The following is a 19287-nucleotide window of genomic DNA, read 5'->3' as shown; positions in this document are numbered from 1 at the left end:
AATGGAGAGGATACAACTGGCAAGAACAAAGCATGGATTTGAATAATCATCTCATATCTTAATTCTTTTCCTGGATTTTTACAGCTTTTTGTTCACTTAAAGAATATGAAGAGGGATGTAACTGAATGGTAGAGCACTTGCCTAGCATGTGTGAGACCCTGGGTTTAATCCCTAGCACTGCAAAAAATAAAAGAATGTGAAATTTTTGTAGGTTAGACAGATGACTTTTATGTTTATCATGATGAAAAACCACCTCAACACAATTGATTTTTGCATTTCTTAGGCCCTTGACAAAATGTTACTTATGTATGTAAATGACTTATTAAGAAATATCATGTGATACAGAACTTGAGAAAGATAGAACATATCAGCCCAATATTTCCATCCATCACGAGTAAAGTCATTAAACATTTATCAAGGACTTTATTTTTAAACATAGGAGAAAAGTTCTTAGCAAATTCATCCTAATAGTGTGTGTATAAAAGAAAATACACCATGACTAAACAGAATTTATTTCAGTAAGTCAGGTTTGATTTAACATTGAGACCCCATGCCTTATGATCCCAGCTACTTGGGAGTCTGAGGCAAGAGATGGACAATTTAGTGAGAACCTGTCTCAAATTAAAAAAATAAAATAAAAGGCTAAGGATGTACTTAGTGGTAGAGCCATTCCTAGGTTCCATCCCCAGTACCAAAACAATTTTAAAAAATAAAAAATTTAGAGCCAATCTGTGCAGTTCACCCATAAGCAGAATGAAGGAGAAAAACCACATCTAGATGACTACAGAACCAATCATCTCAATGATTATAGAATCATCTGACAAATTCAGCACCCCCTTAAAATACAAAAACCTCTCAGCCAACTCAAAATAAAAATTACATGGTCTGGTAAAGGCCATTCATGAAAAACACAATGGTAAGAAAATAAAGTAAGATGTCTGCTTTCAGCAGTTCTGTTCAGCATTGTTTGAGATTCTAGCCCATCAATCAAGAAAAAGAAAGAAACTTGCATTGAAAGGAGCCATGATAGTTATTATTTATAAAAAATATGACCATTTATGTAGAAGATCTTATGTAGGAAGAAAAAAAAGGAGGAAAAGAAAAACTAAAAAATGAATTTAACAAGATCAACCAAACTAAAAAGTAAATTTAGCAAGATCATTATAAGAATCAAAGCTAGGTCATGCTAGTGATTTGATTAGAAACTAGTGATCTAATTTGAAACAATTTGTGTGTGTGTATATGCATGTGTAGTACTGGGAGTTGAACCCAGGAGTGTTCTACCTCTGAGCTACGTACCCTGCTGTTTTTAAAATTTCACTTTGCAAAAGGCCAAACTAGAGGGAGAGATACAGCATGTTCATGAATTGGAAAACTTCATTTAGGTTAAGATTTCTGTTCTTCTTAAATTGATTGGTATATTTAATGCATTAACTACCAAAATTTCACTAACTTTTTTTTTTTTTTTTTTTTTTTAAACAGTGAGCTCAGGGCCTTGCACATACTAGGCAAGCACTCTACCACTGAGCCACATCCCCAGCCCTCGCTATGCTTTTTTTTTTTTTTTTTTTTTAAAGAAAAGGAGTAAAAAGGAAGAAGGAAAGAAACACTAGTTGATTTTAAAGTTTCAAAGTGCAAAGACCTTAAAATAGCCAAAGCAATTTTAAACAGTGAAAAATTTGCAATATTTGATTTTCAAGACTCTACAAAACTATAATAATCAAGACACTATGGTATTAGAATAAGAATAGATGAATATGTCAATAGACTAGAATAAAGAGTCTAGGAAAAAGACCTGCATTTACACAGCTTTTGAGTAAGGGGCCAAGTGAATTCCATGGGGGAAAACATACCCATATTGGTGGAATAACTAGATATCTAAAAAAAGCCTTGACTCCTTTTCATCTACATACACACACACACATACCTACGTACACCCCATAAAAATAGAGGTGGGCCATAGATCTAAATGTAACTAAGAAACAGACTTCTAGAAAAAAAACAGGAGACAAATCTTTGATTTGGGAGCAGGTAAAAATTTCTTGGTCATGTCACAGAAAGAATTTACCATGAAAGGAAAATTGAAAAAAGAATTACACTTCATCAAAATTAGAAATTTGCACAAAACTATAGCATCTTAGGATTTCTGGGGAAAAAATCAAAACCATAGCAATATACCATATTCATATCTACTATAATATTGAAAAAGACGTGAACTCATATTGACAAAGTGAAAAATGTAGTAACTACTTTGGAAGATAAATCATCAGTTCTTATTGAGGTTAAACCTTGACTTGCCATACAAAGAGGCATGGAAAGAAACAGGAAAATATGACCCAAATGCCAGTAGAAAAGCAGGCACCACAAAGACCTGTCAGAGCAACCGGGACAGATGTATCAGAAAAAAACTGACTGTTGCAAACATTCACAGAACTAAATGAAACTCAGATTAAGAAAGGAAGATAATAGCATTGTATCAAATAGAGAACAAAGAGAAACAGTATCTCTTTGTAGTAACAATGAGAAATTGTTTTTTAAAAAGGAACAAAACAGAAGTTAGGAGTTAAGTACAATAGCTGAAATGAAAACAAGTAGAGTTCTTAGTATATTTGAATTACATGAAAAAAATAAGCAAACTTGAAAATAGGTCATTAAATGCACATTAAACCTCTTCTCTGTTGTGCTCTAATTTTTAGAAGCACATTTAGGATGTTTAAAGAATCAAACATTGTAACAGATAAATTCCACAAAAAACTGCTTTGTAGTCCCAGCAGCCATCCTGGTTCAACCAGAACTGAGGGATTTCCTAAGACAAAGAACCTCCAGTGCTAAAACTGGGAAGGTCCTGGGTAAAGCAGGTAAAGTTGGTTGTCGCCACCCGCAGCAACAATCCCGCAGATATTTATTACCTACCGCCTGCAGCAACAATTGTGTGGGTATTTTTCGGAGGTAGACTGGAAATAAACTGCTTCTATTCCTATGCTACTTCCTTGCTTGCTTTCTCATTCCCTAGCTTATTGAGGAAGAAAAGTTTGCTTGATTTTAGATGAAAAGAGGCTTTGAGAGGAAGAGAGACTTTGCTTTTAGAGGAAGTTTTTAGAGAAAGAGGCTTCTACGCTTATCAGAGATCTATTTCTTCTTAGAGTTCTGCTGCTTCTTAGAGGTAGGTCCTGCATCCTGTGAACTAGGTGCTGTCTATCTGTGATCTACAACCTAGAGGTATGTTCTCAGTTCTCCGCTTTATGATCTGCCTTCTGCCTCTGCCTGCTGCTTACTGCTTGCTGCTTCTTCTCTCTGCTAGCTGCTGCTTTTTGCCTTCTGCCTACTGCCCTCCAGGAGGCAGAGGGCGGGGCCACGCCAGTTGCCATCAGTGGAGGAGCCAGCTGCCCCATCACGGCAAAGGTCAAAACGAGCAGGCCCAAGCAGGAACACTCGGGAACACCTGTGCACGCGTTGTGTGCATGGACTTAATTGAATACAGCCAATGATAAATCACCTGGGTGTGCTTATGTTAATCAACCTCCTCACGGCGGATGTGATCAAAACAACCTCTGGCTGGCCGCCAGGCGCCATCCCAGCACAGCCCACATGGCACAGCCCCCAACAGTTGGTCACTGATGCCTTGGTTGAATACGTTCCCTGGGCGTTTTGGTCAATTAACTCACATGGAGCAAAATGACCAGCCTTGAACTTAGCTTCCATTCTGCTGTTTATACAGCAGGTGGGATGTTTAAGTGCAGTGGCTCTCAAACCTAGCAGAACATTACAATCACATGAAGAACTTGCAAAAATATCAATACCCACTTGCATCTTCCCACAGATTCTGATATAATTAATCTCAACACTTTTTTAAAAATGGTTTTTAAAGAGTTCTCAGATATTTCTGAGTTTTATTTTAGATGTGCTCTTTAAAGCTAACAACTGTAAATAACTCACCTATCTCACAAGTTGTAAACATTGAGACATGAAATGCCTTGCAGTGACCAGCATAAAGATGCCCTGCTAAGTGGGCTTAAAAGAGCCTATTCCTAAAAAATTAAAATTTAGATATGCTCAGCCCTCTATATCCACAGGTTCTACTATCCATGGTTTCAACCAACCACAGATCAGAAAAATTTCTTTAAGAAATCCATCCTGAGGAGGCTGAGACAGGAAGATCACAAATTCAAGGCCAGCTTCTGGAACTTAGGAAGACCTTGTTTCAAAGTTTAAAAAAAAAAAAAAAAAAAAAGAGGGTATAAACCAGAGCAGTTAGGCAAAAAAAAAAAAAAAAAAATTAAAAGGATATGAATAGGAAAAGAACTCAAACTATCCCTCTTTGCCAACAACATGATTCTATAGTTAGAAGACCCAAAAAAACTCCACCAGAAAAACTAGAATTCATAAATGAATTCAGCAAAGTAGCAGGATACAAAATTAACGCCCGTAAATCGTGTTTACGTCAATGATGACTCAAATGAATGAAATTAGGAAAACTATCCCATTCACAAAGCCTCAAAAAAATAAAATATTTGGGAATCAACCTAACAAAATAGGTAAAAGACCTCTATGATGAAAACTACAGAACATTAAAGAAAGAAATTGAAGAAGACCTTAGAAGAGCTTCCACATTCTTGAATAGGCAAAATTAATATTGTCAAAATGGCCATACTACCAAAAGTGTTATACAGATTTAATGTAATTCCTATTAAAATTCCAATGACATTATTCACAGAAACACAAAAAGCAGTCACAAAATTCATTTGGAAAAATAAGAGGCCCAGAATAGCCAAAGCAATCATTAACACAAAAAGTAAAACAGAGGGCATCACAATTCCAGACCTTAAATTATACTACAGAGCTATAATAACAAAAATGGCCTGGTATTGGCACCAAAACAGATGTGACCAATGAAGACACAAAGACAAACCCACATAAATATAGTTATCTCATATTAGACAAAGGTACTGAGAAAACTGTAAATCCATATGTAGCAGAATGAAATTAAACCCCGATGCACAAAACTCAAGTGGATCAAGGCCCTAGGCATTAGACCATAGACCCTGCAACCACTAAAAAATGAAGGCCCAACTTTCCATCGTGTCAGCTTAGGAACTGACTTCCTCAACAAGATTCCTAAAGCACAAGAAGTAAAATCAAGAGTCAATAAACAGGATGAATTCAAACTGAAAATCTTCACAGCAAAGGAAGCAATCAAGAATGTGAAGAGAGCCTACAGAATGGGAGAATATCTCTTCCACCTGCATCTAATAGAACATTAATTTCCAGGATATATAAAGAACTCAAAAAATTTAACACCAAAAAACCGAATAACCTAATCAATAAATAGGCAAAGAAACTGAACAGGCACTTCACAGAATACAAACGATCAATATATGAAAAAATGTTCAATATCTCTAGCAATTAGAGAAATGCAAAGTAAAACTACAGAGATTCCATCTTACTCCAATCAGAATGGCAATTATCAAGAATACAAGTTACAATAAATTTTAGTGAGGATGTGGGGGAAAAGGTACACTCATACATTGTTGGTGGGACTGCAAATTGGTGCAACCACTCTGGAAAGCAGTATGGAGATTCCTCAGAAAACTTGGAATAGAACCACATTTGACCCAGTTATCCCACTCCTTGGTATATACCCAAAGAACTTAAAATCAGTATATGGTAAATGGATAAAAGTGGAGATTATCATGCTAGTGAAATAAGCCAACCCCAAAAAACCAAAGGCCAAATGTTCTGATACGTGTATGCTAACACACAATAAGGGGGGGTGGGGGGAGGGAAAATTTAATTTAATAATTGATTAAATTTAATTTAAATTTAATCATTGGATTAAACAAAGAGGAATGAAGGGAAGGGAAGGGGATGAGAATAGGAAAGACAGAATGAATCTGACATAACTTTCCTATGTTCGTGTATGAACACATGACCAGTATAACTCCACATCATGTACCTCAAGAATGGAAAGTTATACTCCATGTATGTATAATATGTCAAAATACACTCCACCGTCACATATATCTAAAAAGAACAAAATTTTTAAAGCGTTTTAAAAAGAGCTTGGGGTCTTCTCATAGCACCCTGAATTCAATCCCCAGTGCCATAAGTAAAAATATAAATAAGCGAGCATCTGTTTTAAACATGTACACTTGTTTTTCCTTGCATTATTCCCTAAATATGACATAACAATTATTTTCATAGCATTTACACTGTAGTAGGTGTGGATACCAGGTGATGACTATGTATTGTTTTTCTCATCCTTCTAATAGAAGAGACCCCTAACCTTTTGAATTCTTTAATTTGTACAAAAGACTCAGGGAGTTATTACTTTTTAGGTTATAACTGTCCCATAATAATACTGAAGAATAATTTATAAGCCACACACTTGAGCAAAATAGTGGAACAGGCAAATCCAATTTCTTGTCCTCCTATAGAAACATTGAAAAACAAGCAGGAACAGCCATAATTTTGTTAGAGGTCTAAAAAAGTTTTTAAAAAATTAAGAAAAAAGCAACTTTAAAATGACAGGAACTCATGATGACATTTTTCGGCTTGCCATTCCCTCTTCCCTCCTTGGTGTGACAGTGGTCATAAAGTTAGCAGCTGTAGTCCCTGGTCACACTGTCAAGATGCTGTCAACAAGCTAAGGAACAGACTTTTCAATGAAAACATACAGCAAGGAATATAATCTTTGGGGGAAAAATGTTTGAAAATATCACTAACTAATCAAATAGACTAAAATAAAAAGACTACTATAGCCTTCAATAGTGAAAACAAAGTCAACCCTAGGGAAGAGGAAATATCTGATTTCCAGAGTAACCACATTATATGTTCAAATGCCCAGTCTTCAACAACAACAAAAATCACATGGCATGTAAAGATGAAAGGAAGGTATGATCTGTTCAAATGAACAAAATAAGTGGAAACCATCCCTGAAGAAACAGACATTGAGCTTACTGGACAGACTTTAAACATTCATCTTAAATATTCTCAGAGGAAAATGATAACATGACAAAAAACTAAAAGAAATTAGGAAAGCGATGTATGAACAAAGCAGTGAAAATTAGACTTTTATACCCCAAAAGTATAACAAGCTTTCAAGTCATATGCACAGAGCAGAAATCAAAATGGCTTTGTATTTCTCAACAGCACTGGTAACAGGACAGTGGGGCAGTACCTTCAAAATCCTGAAGGAAAATTATTTCCCATCTAAAATGCTAGCCAGGCACAGGATGCACACCTGTAATCCCAGCTACACAGAAGGCAAAGGCAGAAGGGTCGCAAGTTTGTGACCAGTTTAGGCAACCCAGCAAGATTCGGTTCTGAAAAATAAAAAAGGCTGGGGGTGTAGCTCTGTGGTAGAGTGCTTGCTTAGCATGTACAAAGGCACTGGGTTCAATACTCAGTGTTGCAATCAATCAATCAAACAAAATTCTACAAAGTAACAAAAAAATATAGACACACAAGGTCTTAAAAATTTTATGTCCACAGATTCTTTAGAACCTACGAAAGAATATGCTTCATCAAAATGAGTTAGTAGACAAAAACAGTTCAATATACCAAAGGCCCAATACAGCTGGGCACTAAAGAGCAGATCTGAGCATGATTCAACTGACAGGTGCAGGATTGCCTTCAAGACCCAGGTTAGTACTGTATTGTATTACGTACAGGCTAGTCTTTACCATATGCAATACCTACAGTAAAGTTTTCCAACCCATACTCAGCTCACATGGAAGTAAACACACTTGTCAGCCCACATAAGTATTGTTTCGATGTATGACTAAGAGCTGGAGTTTGATTCATCATGACACTGATAATCAAAAAATATGGTTTGCTGCTTCTGACCATATTTCTTCTGGATATCAATTGCCCAGGCCACACTATAATCCCGCAAAATGTCCTGAGGTTAAGTCTTTTGGTTAGCAAAACCCAGTTATAACCTTAGCCATGAACTTCTTCAAAGTAGCTTTTGTAAACTCTCAGGGAAGCTGAAGCCAGACTACAACACAAAGAATGTCATGTTCTCCTTGAATCCTTAATTTTGTAACAATGGCAATATTACATAATATTGCCTACATAAAATCCTGCTAACAGGTTTTTCAAAACTATTTTGTTTAGGAGTATATATGTAGGCAATAAACTCAAAGAAATGCAAGGGAATAATTAACCAAGTCAGGATGGTGTGTACACCTGAGTGAAGGTGGGCTACGACTGCACACAAAACAGGAGGTTTCTTAGTAAATGTCCTGTGTCTTAATTTTCATAGGTGTTACTAAATGTTCTATATCTTAACTCAATGGTAGGTACATGAATGTTCATTTTATTATTCCTTAAATCATACAATATTCTGTATTAATGATTTACTTCACTATTAAAAAAAAAAACAAAAAAACACCCACTCCCCTTGCCCTTCCATGCTAACTAAAGAACATTCTGGTACTGCTCTTGACTTCTAATGTAGCTTTGTTTCCAGTAAAGAAAGGAACATTTACATTACAAAGGGTCATTTTACAAATACCTTTCTCTTTTTAGAGTAATAAACTGGTGTGCAAATTTTATTTTTTAAAGTACTAATAAAATAATAAATGCTTAGTTAATTTAATGACTATTTATTATAAATGAAATTAAATTGGATTTAAAATAAATCCTCTGACAACCAATACATCTTTAGCAAGTAACCAAATGCTTTCTCAGAATCAGGACTTTTCTGATGCTTCAATTTCTTTCCATATTGTAGCTTCGATTTTTGAAGTATCATATTCCCTCATCATATCAAACTCAAGCCATGGTTGACTCCACTTCTGAGCTTCTTTCATTTGTTCTTCAGTTAAACAAAGATCAAATCTGATTCCTTTAATATTAAAATTTGGACGTTCCCAGCGTTTGGACCAAGGCTTAGGCTTCATTTTTACTTTCATCTAAGTAAGATAAGGAAAAAAAAAAAAAAGAATTAGACTAATACATACATAAAAATTCTTCAAAGTTTTCATTAAGATGATTCTTATTTTATTCTTTCTTATTTTACTTAAAGTTCCAAATGTACACCACATACCGTATTAACAGGAATTTCTTTGCTAGACTCTGGTGTTACTGGCTTCATATTCATATCAAAAGTGCTGTATTCAGGAAGGGCATCTCGTAAGTAAAGCAAACTATCATCCAGCCGTTTCTCTAATTTGATCACTTGGATCTCATGGATTCGAGGATTATACAGTTCAAAACAAATCTCAACACCTAAAAAGAAAATATTCTTAGAATCTAAATCATGATTCCTGCAAATGCTGCACACTACAGTAAAAGCTATTTCATAAGGAACTAGCACAAGGTTTTGCATGTAGGAAATGTGACATAGATTTATAATTTTTAAAATGAAGAATATTGAGGCTGGGTATGGGGAGAATGCCTATAATCCCAGTGACACAGGAGGCTGGGGCAAGAGGATCACAAATTCGAGGCCATCCTCAGCAACTTAGGGAGGTCCTAAACTATTTAGTGAGACCCTGTCTCAAAATAAAAAATAAAAACAGGCTACAGATACGTGTGACTTGGCAGTTAAATGCCCACCCCTGGGTTCAGTCCCTAGTACCAAAAAAAAAGAAATTAACTAAAATCCATTTAAATAAAAAGTGAGATAGAAAGAACATAGAAAAAAATGAGAAAACCTGAATGAGAATACTAAAATCTAAAGAAAAAAATTTTCTATAAATATGTTGTCACAAATCTGCTCACTTCTGATAACATGCATTAATTTATAGAAAGTCTGAGTAAATGCGATCTCTGTCATGTTCATTTACCAACTATCTGATTAAAAATTAATAATCAATATCAAGAGTAGTAACATTACTGATCTTAAAGAGTAAATTTTAAGTTTGGTTTAGAAGCCTCTCTTAAGGATGGACTTTTTCTTTAATCAGAAAATTTGCATATTTTATTGATGCACTGCAATTGTTCTACATTTTACTATATTATGTAGAAAATACAAGATACTTTGTAAAACCAATGACAAACATCAAATCCAAAAAAGATAAGCTCTGTTTTATGCAAATGATCTACATTTTTTAACACACTGGAGTCTTCCAGTGAAACAAGCTAGGAACAGCTTTGAGTATGTCAAGTTAACCACAAATAATCATTTAATTATGCCATCTGTATTAACAAACACTAATATTTTCTGAAATAATTCCAAAAGAAATACGAATCCTATTATATACAATCAACATTAGCATCAGGATTCAATCCAATATTTACTGTACACCATTTCTGTTCCAGTCAATATCTAGAAGCTGCACTATAGCAAATCAAACAGGAAAGATCCTTCTTCTCTCATAAAGTTTACACACTAGAGGGTGATGAAAAATAAAGAAACAAGCCAATAAGGTAATTTCATGCAACGAAGACAAGACAGGGTGATGAACTGTGACTAGGAGGGACAACTTTTAAAAAAGCAATCAGGAAAAGCCTCTCTGAGAAGATGAATTTGAATTGATGGTATAAAGGTCTAAGAAGGCTCCAGGCAAAAAGAACAAAATACAAAAGTCCTAGGGTTTTAAAAACTTGTCATGTTGGTAAAAACAGGGAAGGGCCCATTTGGCTGGAGCAAATAACTTGGTAAGCAAAGTACTGTAGGTCCCTCAAAAATTCTTGTTGAAAATCTTGAGTGGTATTAAGAAGTGGGGCCTTTTGTAATAGTACCTTATAAATGGGCTGGATGGAACTAACTTAGGCCTATTTTACTCTTTTACCTTTTACGAGGTAAGGACCCAACATTTGTCTACTCCGGAGATACATCAACACGGTGCCACCTTGGAAGCCAGGGAATGGGGCCTTCCTAATCCAGAACCTGCCAGTATTCTGATCTTGGATTTCCCAGTCTCCAGATCCGTGAGAAATAAATTTCTGTTCTTTGTAAATTACACAGTCTGGGCATTTTGTTATAGCAGCACAAACAGGTTAAGATAACCAGGAATGTAAACTAGAGACTGCACAACTGCAGTCAGGAAATGATGGTGACATGGATAACTGTGGTTGCAATGAAGAGGGAGAAACGGACAAAATGATGATATATATTTTGGAGACTGAGTCAAGAAAACTTACTGACTGAATATGTAAAAGAGAATAAAAATAGCACCTAGGTTTTGGTTTAAGTAAATGTGTGGGCAGTGGTACCATTTACAGAAAGAGAAAAGAGTGCAAGAGGAACACTCCAAAGGGAAATAAGGAGCTCTGTATTCAAACAGATTTATGCACACAAGACATTCAGATGGAGAGCTGAAGAGGCAGCTGCATGTGCACATCCAGAACTAAAAAGGATCAGTAATGGAGATACCAGTGTGGGAATTAGGGGATGGTACATAAAGCCACCGGCTAGAAGGAACTACTACCTCAGGGAGCATTGATGGGAAAGGTCAAGGCTGATTACAATAGTCAGACATGTTTTAGAGAATGGCAAGAGGGAGCTAATACTTTTTGAGTGCTCAATGTCCAATATTTCATGTACAGTATCTCAACAACTGGTTGGTTAACTAGAACACTGTGAGGAAAAAAAACTACTAACATTTTAATCTTCGAGAAGAAAATCAAACCCTTCTGTCGGCTCACACTTATGTTTATTTCTATTACGAGACTTTAAGCTAGGTGTGGGGTGAACAACAGAAGGTTGAGATGGGAGAATCAACTGCAAGTTGGAGGGACAGCCTCAGCAATTTAACAAGGCCCCAAGCAACTTAGTGAGACTCTGTCTCAAAATAAAAACTGAAAAGGGCTGCTGATGTAGCTCAGTGATAAAGTACCCCTGAGTTCAGTCCCCAATACCAAAAACAAAACAAAACAAAAAAACAAAAACAAAAACAAAAAAACAAAATCAAAAAACATTTCAGGAACATGACTTGATGGAAGGTACCAGTATCTGTAATCCATCAAGTCCTGCTGAATTCCTATGTGTAAAACCCCACCAGTCATTAAAGAATAAACAAGATAGCAACCCTCTCATGTTATCAGCTTCTCTGAAAATAATACTTCACCACTGGCACTTTTAAGTACAAAAACTTTACTTGTCCTGCCATTTAAATTCATAATCTTCCTAGAATTTTATGTGTTTTTCTACCTTATTAGGCATAGTATACAACACAATTTTGCCTACTTTAAATGCCTTCAAGGTTTATAAAACGGTAATAATTGTGGTGACTGTTTTCTGTCATAATGTAAAGCAAAATGAGAACATTCATTTTGGGACCAAGTAATTCATAAGAACACTGTTATGTCTGTTTTCATGTTCTCATAGGTTATTTGCTCCTAAAAGGAATATCACTACACTGCTTTATAGTCACTTGTTTCCTCCCCTCATGTTGCTATAGTGAGTACACTTCCAATGGCTGTTGTCCCTATTATAAAGGAAGCGTCAAGAAAAAGCAGAACACCAAATGTATGTAGGCTGTAACCACAATTCACAATCCCTGATCCATTCTAAGGCCAGAGTTCCTTATCTTTCCTCATGCCCCTCACCCCCAACCCCCACCAATTCACTTTTAAATTTCAGATGTCTTATTCCAGGAAGCAGAAAGTAAAAAGGAATCCTTACATTTTCTAGACAATTAAAATAATAAAATTCAGCTTACCTTGTCCTTCAATAGTATTCCTAAGAATAAAAGTAGCCCCAAGTCCTTTTCCTGATCTCTGGATGCAAATCCCCAGAAACTGGCTGATTTTTCCACTGGCATATGGGTCAGCTGTGGTAACACGTAGTATGCTTCCTACCAATTCAAAAGAGCAGTGAACTTGCATATGAGATGCAGAAACAAATAACAGTTCTAGGTAAGTTACCTTCCTAAACATTTTAATAAAACATTAGGAATAAGTACCTCCTAAGGGCAAAACCCCGTTATGTGAAGAATAGTGTTCTTTGCACTAAGGAAAACTAACCTTCCGACTACTGAGAATAAAGGCATCCAGCACTTACTGACCAACATAGAACTCTGGAATGTGGAGTACTTTCCTCCTTTCTAACATATCTCTTCTTTCTATTTGAAATTTCAGAGGATTTGTTCTTCCCCTTGGGGGAATGAATTCAGGACTCAAGAACCTGTGAAAAATATAAATTAAAAAAAAATCATAAATCAAAAGCAAACTTACAAGACTAGAAGAAAAAATACTGTTGCTTTATAAAGAAATGGAAGGATATGGTATCAACATATTTTATTTTTCACTCCCTAAATTAGGAAGGCAATATTATTTTCTAAAACTGTGGTTTCTAAAACTGTTAATGCTCATAAAAATAGCTAACAATTCCTGAATACTCACCCAGAATTTTGTTAAAAAGTTTTATAAAACATCTAAGTAGCTGATATAGTTTGGATGTTAACTTGTTAACTGTAACCCCCAAAGGCTCATATGCTAAAGGTTTGGTTGGTGCTTTCAGGAAGTAGTGGAGTCTTTAGGTGAGGCCGAATAGAAGGAAGTCAGGTCAGTGGAGGCATGTCTCTAAGGGTTATTTTGGACCCTGGCCCTGACTTCTCTCTCCTTTTGCTTCCCAGCTACCATGAAATAAGCAGGGTATTTTTTTGCCACACAATCCTTCCATGAAGTACTGTGCTACAGGCTGAAAGCAACAAGGACACATCCAAGCAACAGTGGACTGAAACTTCTGAAACCACGAGCCAAAATAAATCTTTTCTTCCTTAAATTAATTATCTCAGGTGTTTTGTCACAGCAACAGAAAGCTGACGAACACGGTAGCATAAATTAATCTTTTTAGCCACTAGATGGGTTTAGTGTCATCAATTCTTTTTTAAAGATGAAGACACTGAAACTTGAATAAGGTAAGTAACTGATCCATTATTATATTAATTACAAATTTATCAAGTCAATATTTAAATGTAAACATGTCTGTCAATCTCCAAAGCCTATGTCCATAACCAGAAGCCTCACATTAAGTTGTAACAATAAATTATGTTGAAAAATATAAACATATAAAACACCAATTAAAACTGACTTTAAAAATAATATTCCTATTTTCTTAACTGATTTCAAACTTGTTTTGAAATATTTCACATATAGAAAAGGCATAAATGACATTAAAGTTAATATTTACCCATCTTAACAAATAAATTATCAATGCAGTTAAAGCTCCTGAGCATCCCTCCTACTCTACTATTGTAAATTTGGTTATTATTCCCATAAATTTTTTCATTTTTTTCAATTTTCAACTGAAAATTCTCAAACCAACCAGAGTTGATATAATACACTGTAAATTCTTCATGTACCTTTACCAACTGCTAAAATGTTGCTATACTTGCTTTACATGTGCATATTTTTTCCTAAACATTTGAAAATATCAAATAGCAGCATATTGTTCTCAATAATTGAGAAGGTCAAGGACTTACTCCACATTATCAGAATACTTTTAGGACACCTAAGAAAATTAGCATTAATTCAATAATGTATTCTAATATATAGTTTATACTCAAATGTATTTAATTATCATGGAAAGAACTTTTATATTTGTTTGTTGCCTAATTCAAAATATAATCAAGCTTTACACATTATATGTGGCTGTTAGTCTCAAACTGGTATTCCCCAGCTTTGTATTTCTGTTAACATTGACTCTTTTGAAAAGTCAAAGCCAGGATGGGGATGTAGCTCAGTTGGTAAAGCCCTTGCCTAGCATTTGCAAGGCCTGGGGGGCGGGGGTATTTTTAAAAAGAGAGAAAAAGAGTCAAGGTCGGCTATATTATAGACCATCAATGGATCCTGGATTTTTTTCTTCACATGCCTAGACTGAGGTTAAGCATTTTTGGTAAGAATATTACAAGGAAATTATGGCAGTGTCTTGTTCTGTCACATTAGGAGGCACATCTTAATAATATCAGCTCACGCTACTATTCCATTAGGTTTGATTAAGTAAGTCCCCTTCACATTTCTTAATACTTTACATATGCATGTATGCCTGGGCAATATATATTAATGTTTAACATGGTTTTAAACTTTATAAAAATGGTACTATGCTATATCAATTATTCTAAAGGTTGCTTTTTACATAAATCATGTTTGATTTATGTAAAAATAAATGTAGAAATTATGTAAAAATAAATGTAGAAATAAAAAATAATGTAGAATTAATCTATGTGTTGTTTGCTCTTGTTCATCCAATTTTTCACTACTATGCAATATTCCAGTTCCAATGAATGATTATATTTGCCTATTCACCTTCTGATGGATATCTAGGCCACCTCTGATTTTTAGTCTGTTACAGTAATGTCATGTTCATTCTTGTACATGTTTTCTTGTACATATGTGTTAAGAGTATTTTTAAATTGTGTGCCTTCTAGGTAGAAAGTTATACACAACTTCAAATTCACTAAATTTCACCAAATTGCTCCAAGTATATAGTTTACATCCTTAGATGAATTTTATTAAGTACTGGCCCACTAAGAAATTCCTTTTTTCACGTTTCAAAAAAAAAAAAAAAATTATAAGAAAATCTTTTTCTGAATTGCCAAGTTCCCTAAATCCAAGTTTATTTCAATTTAGAACTACAGAATATTTTAACTGTTTTTAAAAAATAAATCCAAGAGATAATCTAAACAACATACAGCCCCTTCAGAAAGCCTCTAGTAACACCAAGTTTTTCCTCCTAAAAAGGAGGCTTTTAAAAAGGATTTCACACCGCAGAAACACTTTCTATAAATATTACTTTTAAATTTACATGTACCTCCAAGGTTACATGTCGATTTAAGTGAACCAGAATTTTACTTAAGGAAAAAAAAGTTCATGCTGGCTTGGGGAGAAGCGATGAAGTCGGAACTGAGCTGGGCGCACTCTAGGTAGACGGACCCAGGCAGGCTGCACACACGCACGTGCAATGGGAGTTCCGGGCGGGGTTGGCCAGCAAGACCTCCAAAGGGAATCCGCCTCCCGCGCAGGGTGGCCTCACCTCCTTTCCTGCTCCGGGGGTCGGCGCTTGTCCACGATGACGGGTTTCGGCGGCGGCCGGAACTCGCCAGGCTGGGAAGGCCCAGTGCTCTGCTGCCTGCCGGGCCCCGCGCGGATCCCTAGTGAAGCAGACGTAAAAAGATATTGTGTCCATAGATAGGCAGAGCCCGGCATTCTTTTCCAACCCGCAGACAAACAACCAAGTCGCCCCTGCACACCTCCCCCCAGCATGGCCCTCGCGACCCTCAGGACTCAAGTCCTGCTCCACTTACCGCAGGCAACAGAGGCAGGTGCAGGGAACAGCGCCCTGGTGGCTCGGAAGCTCTGTGCCAAGGCCATGGCAGCCCCACAACCCCCTACGATGGAAGCCGCCATGCCGCCTCGCTCAGGTCGAAACTACAACTCCCAGAAACCAGTGCGATGAGGCCGTAGCCATATGCAGCCAGATGGTTACCGTTGTGGGACAAAACAGGCAAGAGTCTCTTCTTACCCAACTCTTCCTTGCTAGATAAGGAAAAGTGTATTCTTTTCCCAAGTTCTCCATGACACCAAGATACATATCCCCACAGGAGTGTTGTTATTCTAGCCCAGAAAACTCTTTTCTTTCCCTCTGAATTTTCACTTTCTTAGGCAAGTCTTCCCTATATTAAACGCCCCCCAAATAGACTCTGATTCCTACTGGGTACCTTTTATTAGTTGCTCTAATCTCGTTTGCAATTTGTCCTTACTTGTGTAATTATTAGATTAGTATTTGACTTTTCTGTTACAAGTTCCACAAGAGAAGAGCTAAAATTGTCATTTGTTACCATTCTGTCCTACAACTTAGCACCTACCTGGCCCTCTGTGAATGCAAAGAGAATAAAATATTTCCTGAAAAGCAGCTTGCCCAAAGTCCCTGAGATTACAGACAGCATTACCCTTTTAAGGAACTAAGTTTGAGTTTGGACTGGGCAACTGGGAAAGATACAGCTAAAAAGTGTAAATTTTAAGTCTTAAGTCTTGTTAGAGAATTTGAGAGTCTGGGAGTACAGCTCAGTGGTTGAGTAAGTGCTTTGCTTGCACAGACTCTGCACCAAAAAAAAAAAAAAAAAGAAAGAAAGAAAAAAGAAAAGAAGAAGAAGAAAAAGAAAGAAAGAAAAAAAGAAATTTGTGTTTCTTCTGGAAGGATTAAGCATGTAAACTGATGTAATTATTAGTCATTTCACTGAATTAGTGTCCCAAAGCTACCTCAAATTCAACATGTCCACACTGAATTCATCATAATCATCTTCAAACTTACTTCCCAGTATTGACTTCAGCATTCATTTTGTTGCTCCAGTCAAAAATCTCAGTCCTTCCTGTCTTAGTTCTTCCCTGTCTCTCTATGGTAAATATACTAAAACTATGCTGGGCACCATTAAATATCTCAAGAATTGTTATACTTTCTCATCTTCCCAACCATATCTCTAATACATGTTACCAGACTTTATCTTCAGGATCACTGCAAGTAACAACTACTTTTTCATTGGTTGTCTGGTCTCTCATTAACTCTAGTAATTCTCCTCACAGCAACCAAAAAAGATAACTCAGATATGCATACCTCTGTTTTGTTTTTCCCCAGTTTAAAGCCTTCCACAGTTTTCTCAACAGAAAACATAAAAATGAAATTCTCAAAAAGCATCTAATCTTTGCTGCCTGCCCCACATTCTCTAGTTTGCCGTCCTAAACACCATGAGCTGATACATGATCTTGAGAAAGAACACCATGTTTTAAGGACAGAATTCAAGGTACTGTGAGGAAAGACAGGATCTTCTATTTAAACTACAACTTTGTTAATTAGAACAAGAACATATCCTAAAAATAACAAGGAATCATACAAAAATTTCAGATTGGCTAAATTTTTTCTATTTTTCCAATGCCCCCACCCCATAAAAGATGTCAGACCTTTAAGGAAGAGTAAAAGGGAGAAGAGACAAAGATAATCGGGACGAATGGTTGTGAGGATTTTTCTATATTTACTTACTCAGAACAACTTGAATTTCACCCTTGCTAGGACTAGTCCTATGGATGAGGCAGAGAATAAATGATAGACCTTCGCAGGAGGAGGGCAGAATTTACTAACAATTCCAAATCATTCCTGCTGCCTCACCCATGTAAGGATGAGGAATAGTTTTATAGAGTTTTACAAAACTGACAGACTGTACCTAAAGAATCTTATTTAGTCTCCTCCCATATTCCTACTTACCCAACATTTCACACCTCTCTTGACTTTACCTTAGCATAAAGAACAAGCCATAGTTTTAATTATTCTACCATACAACTTCAAAGAGCAAACTCAAACAGCACAGAGTTAGCTCAACCGTTTCATGAACTGATTGCAGGAAGAGAACTTTAATTATTTATTTTTGTATTTTATAGCCATAGGAAGGAGAGCTTGGAAATCATTACATGGTGTTCCCTGAGGGAATGCAGTGTTCTAGGTAAACTCCCCATGTCAGGTTATTGTGACTTCAGGATTTTTGTCAGTTTTGCTAATTATTGCATCCTCTATGCCCAGGATGGTATCTGCTACTTAATATCTTCTAAGTAAAATTGAGATAATGAATTAGTAAGTTCTTGGATAGATGTCTGACTCACAATAAATTCTTTGTTTCTAGCTTTATTGAAGCATGACTGAAAGTAAAAATTATCTATATTTAAGGTGTGCAATGTGATGATTTGAATACATATACTTTGTGCAATCATTACCATAATAGAGCTAATTAACATATGCATCACATAGTTACCCATAACAAAGTTTTATTCTAATTTACCTTACAGATATCAGCAAGAGGAGACTATGATCTGATCCAGGTTTTAACACATCATAAAAAAATCTCTCATTACAAAGAGGGGTTGGTCATTGTGGTAGTCTAGAAAACTAGTTACAACATGAAAAGTTAGCCAGTGACTAGCCAGAAAAAGGAGACTTGGCCGATTGGTTTGGGGAATTGCCAGGCCCATTGATGAGCACATCCTGGGGCAAAGATAGACAAAGGGAGTTGAAGCCAGTGATTGTCAAGGTGTCTGACTCAACTAATGAAATGATCCTGAGGGTGAGCATTAACCTGTTGGCAGGAAACGTTTGAAACCTATATTAAACTCCCATTGTTCTATGTTCATCTAACACCCCCTTATTATGTGGCATTTAATTTTGCTTTCAGAGAGAGAAACGTACTGGTCACAGAGACATAAATGTTCTGGTATTCTGGTCAACATAATTATTTTTTGTTCCATTATAAATTAATGAACTAGCATTTTGTCATATTAGTCTCATAAGTCTGGTTCATGTGAGGCTGCCTAGAAAGGTGACTCTATTTTATGCTGTGCTAACTAATCAAG

The 19287-nt window shown here is 36.1% G+C and overlaps 2 protein-coding genes across 2 annotated transcripts in view; one reads left to right on the top strand and one right to left on the bottom strand.

Moving 5' to 3' along the window:
- Gcfc2 (GC-rich sequence DNA-binding factor 2) overlaps positions 1–408 on the top strand; it is a 40795-nt gene extending 40387 nt beyond the window's left edge. The window contains exon 18 of the mRNA XM_047523007.1: positions 8–408. The gene's annotated coding sequence lies outside the window, so the exon portion shown is untranslated. The remainder of the gene's footprint in view (positions 1–7) is intronic.
- A 7996-nt stretch (positions 409–8404) lies between these two features.
- On the bottom strand, positions 8405–16334 carry Mrpl19 (mitochondrial ribosomal protein L19). The gene is made up of 6 exons (XM_047523533.1): positions 16200–16334; positions 15929–16046; positions 12960–13078; positions 12615–12749; positions 9053–9234; positions 8405–8918 (listed from the first exon to the last, which is right to left on the bottom strand). The coding sequence occupies exons 1-6, from the start codon at positions 16300–16302 to the stop codon at positions 8697–8699; spliced, it is 879 nt and encodes a 292-aa protein (XP_047379489.1). The 5' UTR covers positions 16303–16334; the 3' UTR covers positions 8405–8696.
- Positions 16335–19287: the final 2953 nt, after the last annotated feature.

This window comes from Sciurus carolinensis, chromosome 13 (assembly GCF_902686445.1).
Source record: "Sciurus carolinensis chromosome 13, mSciCar1.2, whole genome shotgun sequence".
Taxonomy (NCBI): Eukaryota; Metazoa; Chordata; class Mammalia; order Rodentia; family Sciuridae; genus Sciurus; species Sciurus carolinensis.
The sequence above is the reverse complement of the archived record's forward strand: the minus strand, read 5'-3'. Positions and strand labels throughout refer to the sequence as shown.

Excerpts from the sequence above, each read along its gene's own strand:
- Mrpl19 (XM_047523533.1), bottom strand. The coding sequence starts at position 16,302 with ATGGCGGCTTCCATCGTAGGGGGTTGTGGGGCTGCCATGGCCTTGGCA. Across the intron at positions 12,750-12,959 it reads CATTCCAGAGTTCTATGTTG|GAAGCATACTACGTGTTACC; the intron begins GTCAGTAAGTGC and ends TTGAATTGGTAG. Across the intron at positions 9,235-12,614 it reads GAATACTATTGAAGGACAAG|GTGTTGAGATTTGTTTTGAA; the intron begins GTAAGCTGAATT and ends TTTTCTTTTTAG.